This window comes from Drosophila obscura, unplaced genomic scaffold (assembly GCF_018151105.1).
Source record: "Drosophila obscura isolate BZ-5 IFL unplaced genomic scaffold, ASM1815110v1 contig_192, whole genome shotgun sequence".
NCBI classification, from domain to species: Eukaryota; Metazoa; Arthropoda; class Insecta; order Diptera; family Drosophilidae; genus Drosophila; species Drosophila obscura.
In genome coordinates this window covers 2,469,187-2,480,687 of record NW_024542781.1, presented here as the reverse complement: position 1 = coordinate 2,480,687, position 11,501 = coordinate 2,469,187, and the positions used below count along the sequence as shown (strand labels likewise).

Below are 11,501 nucleotides of genomic sequence, written 5' to 3'. Positions count from 1 at the left end.
TCTCAAAACCGATACTTGGTTCCAAAAACATACCAACGAAATCTTCAATCGATCTATCGATAGCAGTTATTCCCTGAAAGCTCATAATCAATGAAAACAAGTTAACAAGCGATTAGAGATCAATTGTATCAGGCATAAAAACAGATAAGATAAGTGCAATGGCAGCACTGAGATTATTGGCCCCCCAGGGACAGCAGTGTACTCAAATCTTTAGACCACCGTTTAGTGCTAGTATGTCTTCCAGCTCTGTGCTTAAAATGTCGACACCGGCTACTGATGGACCACAACCCAAACTCTACGCCTTTTGGACAAGTTCGTGCTCCTGGCGTGTTCGCATTGCACTGACCCTCAAAAATATCCCCTATGAAATCCAAGCAATCAATTTAGTCCAGACCGGCGAAGATCATGCCTATACCGACAAGTATCGTGAAGTGAATCCCATGCAGACAGTTCCATCGCTTCAAATAGGTTAGTATTAAAAATATAAAATATATATTGGAAAAGGTGTAATTTGGAAATATCTACAGACGGACACTCGTTGTGCGACTCGGTAGCCATTATGCACTACCTGGAGGAGACACGTCCTGAGATCCCATTGCTGCCACAGGATGTCATTAAACGAGCCAAGGTGCGGGAAATCGTAGAGCTCATTTGCTCGGCCATTCAGCCCCTGCAGAATCGCTTGGTCCTGGAGCATGTGGGCAAGGAGCAAAGCCTTGTGTGGGCACAGCATTGGATAGCTCGAGGCTTTAAGGGTCTAGATCGAGTGCTCGCCGGATCCGCTGGGAAGTATTGTGTGGGCGATGAGCTATCCATGGCGGATGTATGCCTCGTGCCGCAAGTTTTCAATGCCCGAAGGTATGTAATCAATCATTGCTGCAATCACTGCTTTATACGAGTATTTCTCTCTGCCAGATACAAAGTGGAATTGACCCCATACCCGAACATCGTTCGCTTGGATCATGAGCTACAAAGTTTACCAGCCTTCAAAAGCTCCCATCCTCATCAACAGCCCGACTGTCCACCAAAATTTGCTGGCAAATAGGAAATAACTACATATAAGGAATATCCTTGAAAAATAACATTCTATTCGCATTTATATTAAATATTTGTTTAAACATAAAGAAAGAAAAACTGCAGTTTAATTTATAATTTAATTTTTATTAGTTTCGTCATTTTCATATAATCGTTCTTAAATGTGTAATGTTTAATCCATGTTGTAATTCATTTATGTACCGTCCTAGCTTTGCAATTTCTAATCTTTCATCCTGGATGCGGATGCGGATCTTTATAATGTTTTTGTGTGTTTTTGTTTGTTTGTGTTTGTGTTTGTGTGTGTGTGTGAGTGTGTGTCGTATGCACTTATTGGCGTTTCCGGTTGGTTGGGTGTCTGTTGTGTGTTTTTGTGTGTTTCTGCGTGTGTATATATGTATTCAACAAATTTTCACTATAAATACTATTACATACAGATGCGCCAAACGCATGCCATAACATTATCATACCATTACATTCGATATACATGTATGTACTGCACTGTATCTAACATCGGTACCGATCGTTCATCAGCCTACCTAGAGCTTAGCTTTCCATTTTATTGCTGGCCAACACCATAAAGAGTTATCTTGCAATCTTTTTCTTTATCCTTTTTCTTTCACTATCCGTTATGTATTATTCGGTTGTTTTTTTTTTCGAGTATGATCCATTTTTGGGGGTTATATATGTAGCTATGTATATATATGTATGTAGAGAGGAGTAACTGTTTTGCATACGTTTTTTTTCTTTTTTTATCCGCAATTGTACAAGTTTGTTTCTTATCTTTTGTCTAGTTGCAAAAATTATGTTTTTCGTTTTGTTAAAATCTGAATGAGCTACATTTAAAGAATCATCTTTTGTTTGGGATACCTTTTGATTTAATTGTTTAAAGATTTCACTATACTATTTTTTATTTCTTTGCGCCATGTGTTTCGCATTTGCTTTTTGTCAAATCTATATCTCGTTTTTTTTTTTGTCAATTTAAATGATATTGAGAAATAAAGAAATCCTACATTATTTCGTGGCTATGTGTGATCCATTTCATTTGGTTTTGTTTCGAATGCTAAATGAATAAATTTATAAAATCCTTTGCTTTACTACTTGATCGTTAAAAAACTTCAATTGATTATAAATTGTAAATAGAGCATAACTAAATATCGTTGATTTCCTTTTATACTTTTGTATTTACTTTCTTTAATTTAGTAAGGATTTTACATTTTCCATTTCTGGGTTCTTCTATTCATTATTTTCGTTTTTATTTCGAGTTTATTGGGGCATTCATTCGCACTCAGAAACGGGGTTTGGTTTCGCTAAAATTTTATTTAAATATTTTGCTAATATGTATAAGTAAAACACGTCTCTCTCTCTCTGCAAATACATGGTATGTTCTCATTCGGTTTACTCCACCATCTGGCAAAAGAATTTCCGAATTCGATTTGCCTACTTAAGGGAGCCTGAGCCTTCAATTTGTATCGCACCTAGGTTAATATTACATTTGCTTCGCCTATATACGCGGGGTATTGTATATACATTTATATATACTCTATATTTGTTTAATTTGTTCTCCATCTCCGTTCTACCTTTCTCGTTTTGTCATTATTATTATCACAGTCAAATCATAAAAGATTTAGTACTTTTACTTTTGAATGAGTTTCCATGATGTTTGTTTTTTCTGCTAAATGTTTCGCGCTTCCGAATGACCACCGATCCACGCCAATTTCTTCATTGTGTCGTCTTCTATATAACTATTGAGAGATCGAAACGTATTGCTGCTGTTCGTAATTCCTATAGAGAGTGCAACGGAATTTGACTTTGTGTGAAGAGGGGTGCTAGTATTTCCATATATTTCCATTATCATGTACTATTCTCCTAAGAAACGTTAAGAAGTTGTTTGCAAAGTAATGATATCGAACTAACCTCTTTACGCACTCACTGCTATGGTTATATCTAGTCGTTTGTATAAAATATTAACAGAATTGGAAATCCTACGTTGAGCGAAATATTGGATTTTTGGGGAGCTGCTGAAATAAATCGTGAAGGCCGTTTTTTTTTGTGTATTTAACATTTGTTCTCGTTGGCTAAGGTACTCACGTATGCTACTTTTTGGATTGGATTCGACAAAGTATCTACTTGTATGAGAAGAAATTTCGAAAATACCCACAAACATTGGCATTTTAATTGTTTTGTGTTTGACGATCGATCCAAAGTTTAATTTGTCAGTTAACTATTTTGTACATTGAATATACGTGTATATTGCATTTCGAATGGAGTGGTGACTCTCAGAGGGTATATCTCTTCGCTATGACTGTGATGCACTTGCATGAGTTATGACTTATCCTAAATTCCGTCCTTGTATCTAATCTATGGATACACTTTTCCAGCGAGTCAGATATTGCACAGCAATATCCGAAGCATTCCTTATAGCTAATGTAAATTTTTCAACCCTTCTTCGGGCTGCCACCAATTCTGGTGCGCAGACCCAATTGCTAAGAAAACAAACATAAAGAAAAGATATAAATATACGTAAATGTGGGATCCATGTGGAGGAGCTGGAGCACTTTGAGATGTTTGAAAAGTGTGGCCCAACAGATTATTCCCAGTGGGGGGTTTTGAGACTTGCTTAGTTTCAATCGTTAAACCGCTTTTATTTGCTTGAATTGTTTAATATTAATTTATGTATCACACTAACGACTACTTTTTATACTTTTAGTGTATGCATGTATGTTTATATATGTATATTAAATATATATATATTTATTAATATTTCACTAATGTTGAATTGTGTTATGTTCTGTTCCGTTCTTTTCGGTTCTGTTGTGGTTGTGGTTGAATGAACACACCTCCCCTTGCGTAGCTGTCTTCCACCGAATAGCTTTATACAATACAATGCTATAATGAGGTTATATTATGATTCAGTTAGTACTTGTCGTACCTTCAAAACATCATCTCTTGGGTTTTTCATATACATATATATTGTATGTGTATGTCTATATATAGGTGTGTATATTTATATATATATAAGATGTAATATGCATATGCATTCGTTAATGTTTAATTGTTCTAATAACAGTGTGGGGGTGGCAAAGCATAACAAATTATATTTAACGATTCTTTTAATTATTTTTCTTTCGTTTAAGTTCTTTATGTATGTATTAATGATTCCATATATATATATATGTATGTATGCACTATACGAGATTTGATTGATAAATTGAACTCCTCTTTACATATTTTTGTATCTTTAGCAAATTACGGATTTTCATTATTGTTTTTGTATTTGTTTTTTTTTGTTTTTGTTTTTTTTTTCTTGTATTATTTTGTTTCTTTCCATTTGGTTTTTGTTTTTCTCAAATTTGAATTACTTTAAATATTCACGTACTGTATGTATGTATATAGTTAATAAAAGTTGCATTTTATGTGGTACTACTTTAACACTAATAGACTCCGTCGTTGAAATAACAGCTGTTTTACTTTCCCTTTCCTTCTTCTATTTTCCTATCCTCCTACCTTTCCATATTTCTATTCTTTTCTTCTTATTGTTATTAATTATCATGCCTTTAATAAAAAACTTTCTGAATCGGTGAACAAAAAACATTAATTTAATGCACACGTCTATCCAAAGTTTATTTTTGTTGTTTTCTAATGATTGCAGTGGAAATTGGAGTTGAAGTGGCGATAGATTGGTGATTGGGTTGAATGGCAGAATGTGTCTGATAAGTGGCTGGGGGGAGCGGGATGTGGGCGGTGCTTGGCATTAACAATTGAAGGGTGAGCACAAAGCAATCATGCAATCATCCAAAACCCTTTGGATGGATCTTCCCCACAGTCCTTTCTCAGACCTGAACTATGATGGCGCGGGATGCGTGAAGCTTCAATTTGTACAGCAAATAACAAACGTGTTCAAACAATAAAATCCAAACAAGCATAAACACGTCGAAAGCGTAGGACACAGGATATCTGAACGGATTGGAACCGTTCTTCTGACTTGATCCCTGACCTGACCCATTACCCCTTTTTATTTCAGTCCTCTCTTTCGTCACGCCCTCAGCCCACACACAGCCCACAATAAACGATGACGAGGGGTAACATAGGCGGAGTACATATATCGGACATTTGCTGAGAAACGGAGTTGGAATCGGCAAAAGATTTTGCAGTGAATACGTATGCATATAGTATGGGGTGTGGTGTGGTGTGGCCTCCGACTTGGAACTGTGTCCATGCATATTTCTGTTGATGAATTGAGAACTTGATTTTCGGGGAATTTGTTTGCTTTTCAAGTAAAGCTTTTCTTTTCTCTTAGTTGTCTCATTAAAAAATTAATTATTTCATAATTAATTTCAAGTTTCATTTGACTTCTTCTTCGTTTAATAAATATATTTTTGCTTTCGTTTTGCTTTGTTTTTTTGTTTTTCTTTAAATACATATCACAGATCCAGTACAAATATAAGTATATATATTTGTGGTTATTCTCCCTTATTCTCTTCTTCTACTATAAGTTTATATATCATATAAAACTCATACATTAAACATAACTCAGTGAGCACGCGCGCATGTGATACTGATATTTAGTACGAATGTGTGTATGTATGGGGGGACGTATGCATGTGTGTATCTGCGTGTTTGTGTGTGTGTGTGTAGTGGGTCGGGAAATGTATCTGAGTTAGTTGGGGTTCTTATGGTGCTCGGATTCTCTGGGTGGCTCTGATAGGATTGTTCGTTGCTCTCCCGTTGTTGAGTTTGAGATGTGACCAGAAAAAAACGAAAAGTAAATGTCGTTTTGTTGTTTGAATTTTGTAGGTTGTTGGTTGGTTGACTGATTGGTTGATTGGTTGACTGATTGACTGGGTTTTTTTGTGGGAGGGTGGACGAAAGGGGATCTGTGTATTATGCTTGTTGTGATTCTTGTTTTAGTGGATTTCTGCTGCTGCTGCTGTTTTGCCTGGATAATTCCTACTTTTAGACAATCTATTGCTTATCATTTCTCTCGACGTTGTGCTGTGGTTTTTTTTTCTTTATGTTTTCCATAAAATAATAGTTTCAATTAAAACAACAACATCATCTTTATTCCCTTCCGATATTTCTTTCTTTTGTTTTTTTTTTTTTTGGATGTTAATGCATATTTCAAGGCACACTAGCATTTACGACTGTACTTTCAAATTTTCCTTAATTTTTTGTTTCATTTTTCCCCTCATTTATGGTAGTTAGGTAATAGTTATTCTTTAAGACAAAATTTCTTTTGTTTTGTCACAATTATCTCCTCTAGTTATCCGTTTGATTTCATATTTTAATTGTATTATATAAATATTGCACAAATAAGAACAATTGTAGGTATGTAAGTTTTAACAATAATAGCAAAAAAATTAATAAGAACAACTTTTAAACTTAAACATAGACTTAGCTTAGGATTGGTTGCTGTTTTGCTTGCTGTTTATCCATTTGAATATCCCTTCATTTCCCTACATTGATGAGCGTTTTCAGTGATTGAATCGATATTGATATTGAGAGCGTATCAAAAGAAGTGGTTGGTTGGTTTGACTGACTGATTGACTGACTGACTGGTTGGTTGGTTGGTTGATTGTTGATTGGTCATGATAATGTTGTAGACTGGTTTTAGGATACGTTTTGTGGCTGTTTGGGTTAGTGGGTGAGCTGAGGGGGTGGTGCTGGGCGAGCGGGTTGGTGGTGCACCAGGTGCGCTTTTTTTAAATTTAAATTAAACACAAAAAACGTTGCATGTTTTTTTTTCAGATTTTATTGAAATTTCGTTTCATCATTGTCTTTGTTTATTAATCAAAAAGAAAGGTTAAACTTAATTATGTGTAAGGAATAAAGTAAAATAAGAAAAATTTCATTACAAGTAAGGCATTTCTCTCTCTGTATGGATGGGTATGGGGACTTTTCCTTGACTTTGTGTATGTGTGTGTGTATGATTAGGCGGAAAATTTTTTGTTTTTCATTTTTAATGTGATGTTAAGTTGGTTTTTTGTCTTTACACTGCATTCTAGATATGTACATAAAATTGTGGAGTTGTGAAATGTTTTGTCGAAATTATGTTTAATAATTGCACAATACTTAAAATTAAGAGAGGGAAATTGTTTGGTGAAATTTCTGATTTTTGTGGCATGAAGAAAACCCTAAATGAATGCTTTCATATGAGAATATTTTACAGAGAAACGTCGATTGTTTTCTTTTTTTTTTTTTTTTTTTCTTCTTTTAATTAAGGTTTCAATCAAAAGAGTAGTGTGATGTGAAGAAAATGTACGACTTAAGATTAAGAATGTAAGAAACAAATGTGCTAAATTTACCAAAAAAGAATATGAAGTTTAGAAAACAAAAATAAAAAAATTAAGAGGTGCAGTTCTCGAACTGGCAGCTAACAAATCGCATAGTTATAAATAATATATATATATATTAAACAATGATTGTATAAGGAGTAACAAATCGGGAGCACAAATCATAACCAAAGGGAGACTCACGTGCGCGCGCAACACATTAACACCACTTGATTGTATGGGATAGATAGTCTCTCTGTCTAAAACTTAACAACATTATCATGATCAACGTCAACTATATATGTATCTGTTTAAAGCTGTGGAATCGTGTGTATATATATACAGCAGTAAGCAATAGGGGGAATAGAGTGGGGGGAAAGGGGCAACAACAGAGAACAGATAAAACAGGAAACAGAAAACAAAAAACAGAAAACGGTAACGAAAGAACGTAATATGTCAGTAGTTTATTTTGGGGAACAACACTTTTTCACTAGCCTGTCAGCAGTAGTACTCGTAGTTTTTCTTGTATTTCTTTTGTAGTAAAATATTTACCTTATTTCGAGGTTAAGAATCACCTGAAGTTTTCACTGAAAACGCTCGCTCAGTACACGGAAAAGAAGAGGCTTTTCTTGGCCTTTTCCTCAGCTCGTTTTAGTTCAACATAATGCTAATATTTATGTGTATCGTGTAAGTGTGTGTTTGGGTTGTGTGTAAGGGGGTGTGTGGTGGTGGCATATGTAAATATATATATGTATGGGCATATGTGTGTGGATAATATATAAACAAGACTCAACAACGTGTGTACATAACATATACATATGTATATATGCCCCATATGTGTCGTATATAGCTTTTGTCGGGGCCGAAAACCAAAAAACAAAACACGCAACGCAAACAAACACATCACAAACAAAATAACCCAAACAGTTTTGCCTTCTTTCTATCTATGTATTGTAAGTATGCATGTGTGTCCGATCTGGCATTAAAATATCTGGGCGTTAACTTTGATTTCGATATCGATTCGATTCGTGACAAACAAATGCAACAATCATTTATTGTAGAGCGGGTTAATCCATATTATTATACAAGTTTTTCCTTTTCTTTTCCTCTTCCCTTCTCATTCGATTTTCCTTCTTTCTCTATTTTTCTCTAAACTTTAAAGCATTTCTCCACGGGGTCTTGAGGGCCTTGAACAGTGTACCCAAAAAGGTGAATGGGGGAAGGGAGAGGTATATGCAATACATAATTAACATTTATTAAGTGTTTAACTTTTTTTGCAGTTCGCATAACAATTGGTGTTTTTTTTCTATTGCTGAAGTTCCCTTTCTCTTATTTCTGTTTTTAAATTTAATATTTCATGGCTTTTTGTTTTTCTTTACTTATTTCGTTTTTTTTTGTTTTTCCTTTTGGTGTTGCTTCTTACAGAAAATGAACAATTTTTGTTAGAGGAAAAACTTGCTATAGCCTATAGGTGTATGCTGTGGTGTTGTTTTGCTGTGGTGTTATGTTGTGTGTTGCTTGTTTGTTGGTTGTTTGTTTGGTTGTTTGATTGGTTTTTTTTTTTTTGGGGTTGATTGATTGGTTTACTTGGATATTAATTCACAACAGTGGTTAATGGAATTTGTCGCGCCCTCTTTGTCTCCTCCTCGGTGATTTTCTGCTCAATTAGAAACTGCGCTTTGGCAATGGCGTTCGGCTGACCAGTAATAGTTACAATGCGATTTCTAGTGCCAGGTGCGAATATGCCCTTTTTGGAAATTTGCACATTTGCGCCAGAAACATGTTGAATCTCAACTAAACTACGACCGTTCGGACCTGGAATATTTGCATCAGATTTATGTTAAATATATTTTAAGAATAGTAATATGACATTATGTGGATTATATACGATTACGAGTTATATAGTTATGTATAGTATATGGGGGGAAGGTTTGTGTGTGTGTGTGTGTTCTTTATAGCAGTTAAGTGTTTAGTGGATCGAAACTTACGACATTGTAAATCATACCAAAGGAAACACAATAATCAATAGCCATTGCAATAAGCTCTGGAATGGTGGATTTGGGTGGTAGACTGGAATAAGGTGTATTGGTCAGAGTGCCTTGACCCTACAAACTAATGACCTAACGACCTTATAAATGACACTGAGGTAAATTTAACAGTATCCAACAAAAATAATATTAACTCGTTGTTTATCCAAGAATTGCACTAGCCGACTGGGGGCATAAGTATTCATACATACATATGCATATATCGTATGTAAGACAAAATTCGTTAAACATAAAACAAAATGTGGGGAAAAACCTACAACCTAATTTGGGTGGGGCCTAAAACTAATGCCTACTGATAACTGCTAACTGCTGCTGCTGCTTTTCAGATACAGAATTCTCGTATCTGTGTGAAACTTGTGCGAACTTTCAGTTGAACGGAATGGGAGTGGATCATGGATCATGGATCGTGCGGGTTGTGTGTGAGGCAAGAACTTGACTAGAAATTTCGCTATAAGTTGGATGAATTTATTGGGAATATCATATTGAGAATGTTGAACGGAATGTTTCGAATGCAGAGACTACTCAACAGATCTCTCTTCCTATCTAGCTCTCTGTCTCTTGAGAGTCTGCCCTGCGATGAGTCTGCTGGAATGGCGGCTATGTTTAATGAATCTGATCTATGGCTAAAGCGCAGAGTGGGGGGGATACGCGTGCGATGTAGGGGAAACTCTTTCGGCTTTTCCTTCTATTGGCTTCTGGTGTGTGCTAGGATGGATCGGGGGCAGGAGGAGTTCGGGGTTCGGTAAATAAAGTTGCGGTGTTGTTGCTGTAGTTTCTGGTAGGTTGTTTGCATTTTGCATTTAGCATTTTTTGCATTTAGTAGGGGTAATAGTAATGGCGCCCACCTAGAATTGCGCCGATGATCATCTCGGGCACCTCCACGTTCTTCGAGTCCTTAGAACTCAGGTCTCCGGGTGTGGGGCTCTTGCTGAGGCCGCCCAACTGGGCGCTGTTCGCCGCTCCCGTGGCAGCCGTTAGCCCGAAACTGTTGTTGTTCAGCGAGACGGGCGTGGCCGGCGCCGTGGCGGAGCCCAGATGGCGGAATGGATCGAATTGCGCCGCGGCGGCGTCCAGCTGCGACTGTGTCGGCCGGCTGGCGGCTGCGGCAGCCGCTGCTGCAGCGGCATACTGCTCCAGATTTACCTGGCCGACAGCGCCAAACACATTGCTGGCATTGGCCGCATTGGCTGCCGCCGCCTGTTGGTCCAGCGTCGTCACGCCCAGGAAATTGCCCAGCGTCGAGTGAGCACCGTTGGTGTGGGGCACGCCCACGCCCATGCCGAGGACTCCGTACTTGGCCAGTACGGCAAGGGCGTTGCAGACTTCAGTGGTGACGGTCTCCGAGTAGCCAGAGCCGCGCATGGCAACCTGCAAGGGGGAAACCATTCGTTGGTTAGTCATCTTCCAGAGATGGGAACGCCACTGATCAGTAATCACCAGCGGATGGGACCGAACCTTAATATGCTCGAGCAGTTGGTTGGCAACCGCCAGATTGGGCGCCGGATTGGGGGAGCCCAGATTGATGGACAAGTTGATGCCGGTGCCGTTGACTAGCAGACTGGCCGCCGAATTTCCGCCACCGATGGAGGTGCCCAGCGTCGAGTTGAGCGATGCGGTGCTCGAGTTGATGGCATTCTGATTGGTGGCATACGGGGAGCCGGTTGGATTGAAGTTGGCCACCGGCCCACTGACGTCCGCGTAGGAGACATTAAGACAGGTGCCCGACTGCGGATCCTCGACGATCTTCGAGAGGATCATCTTGCAGGCGTTCTTGTTGTTCTCCTTGTCGCCTATGATGGTGATGCAGCGCTCCTGCAGCGAAACGTCCTTGGGCTTCTGCGAGATCTGGACATAGGAGCCGCTGTCCTCCTTGATCTGTTTGATGAAGGCACCGCCCTTGCCGATGATCATGCCGGCTGTGGAGTTGGGCACCAGAATCTTCACCTGCTTGTCCCGCTCCTGCGTCTGTTTCGACTCGGCATCGATGATTTTTGTGGTCAGGTCGGGCTTCTCGCGGATTTTGTCCATGATAAAGTCCAGCACAACCATAATGGCCTCCGTGGATCCAGTGATCAGGCAGACGCGTTCAGTGGTGCCTAAACAAAAATATGCGATCGTTTCAGTTGGAGTTGGATCATTAGGGGGAGCA

The 11,501-nt window shown here is 38.2% G+C and overlaps 2 protein-coding genes across 21 annotated transcripts in view; one reads left to right on the top strand and one right to left on the bottom strand.

Annotated features, from left to right (window-relative positions):
- Window positions 1–72: 72 nt before the first annotated feature.
- LOC111065480 (probable maleylacetoacetate isomerase 1) lies at window positions 73–1,116 on the top strand. Its single transcript, XM_022353685.2, has 3 exons — window positions 73–468; window positions 528–858; window positions 916–1,116. Exons 1-3 carry the CDS (start codon window positions 159–161, stop codon window positions 1,043–1,045), a joined length of 771 nt encoding a protein of 256 aa, XP_022209377.2. The 5' UTR covers window positions 73–158; the 3' UTR covers window positions 1,046–1,116.
- A 199-nt stretch (window positions 1,117–1,315) lies between these two features.
- Window positions 1,316–11,501, bottom strand: part of LOC111065466 (RNA-binding protein Nova-1) — a 41,796-nt gene continuing 31,610 nt past the window's right edge. For all 20 annotated transcript variants that reach the window (XM_022353661.2, XM_022353658.2, XM_022353662.2 and 17 more), the window contains 3 exons: window positions 10,808–11,448; window positions 10,198–10,720; window positions 1,316–9,119 (listed from right to left, as the gene is read on the bottom strand). In XM_022353661.2, the coding sequence (XP_022209353.1) occupies window positions 8,899–9,119; window positions 10,198–10,720; window positions 10,808–11,448 (1,385 nt within the window). In that variant the 3' untranslated portion in view covers window positions 1,316–8,898. The remainder of the gene's footprint in view (window positions 9,120–10,197; window positions 10,721–10,807; window positions 11,449–11,501) is intronic.

What these genes read in the sequence shown, in the direction of transcription:
- LOC111065480 (XM_022353685.2), top strand. Translation starts at nt 159, where the DNA reads ATGGCAGCACTGAGATTATTGGCCCCCCAGGGACAGCAGTGTACTCAA. An exon ending in AGTTCCATCGCTTCAAATAG is followed by an intron (nt 469 to 527) that starts GTTAGTATTAAA and finishes AAATATCTACAG; the next exon opens with ACGGACACTCGTTGTGCGAC. An exon ending in CAAGTTTTCAATGCCCGAAG is followed by an intron (nt 859 to 915) that starts GTATGTAATCAA and finishes TCTCTCTGCCAG; the next exon opens with ATACAAAGTGGAATTGACCC.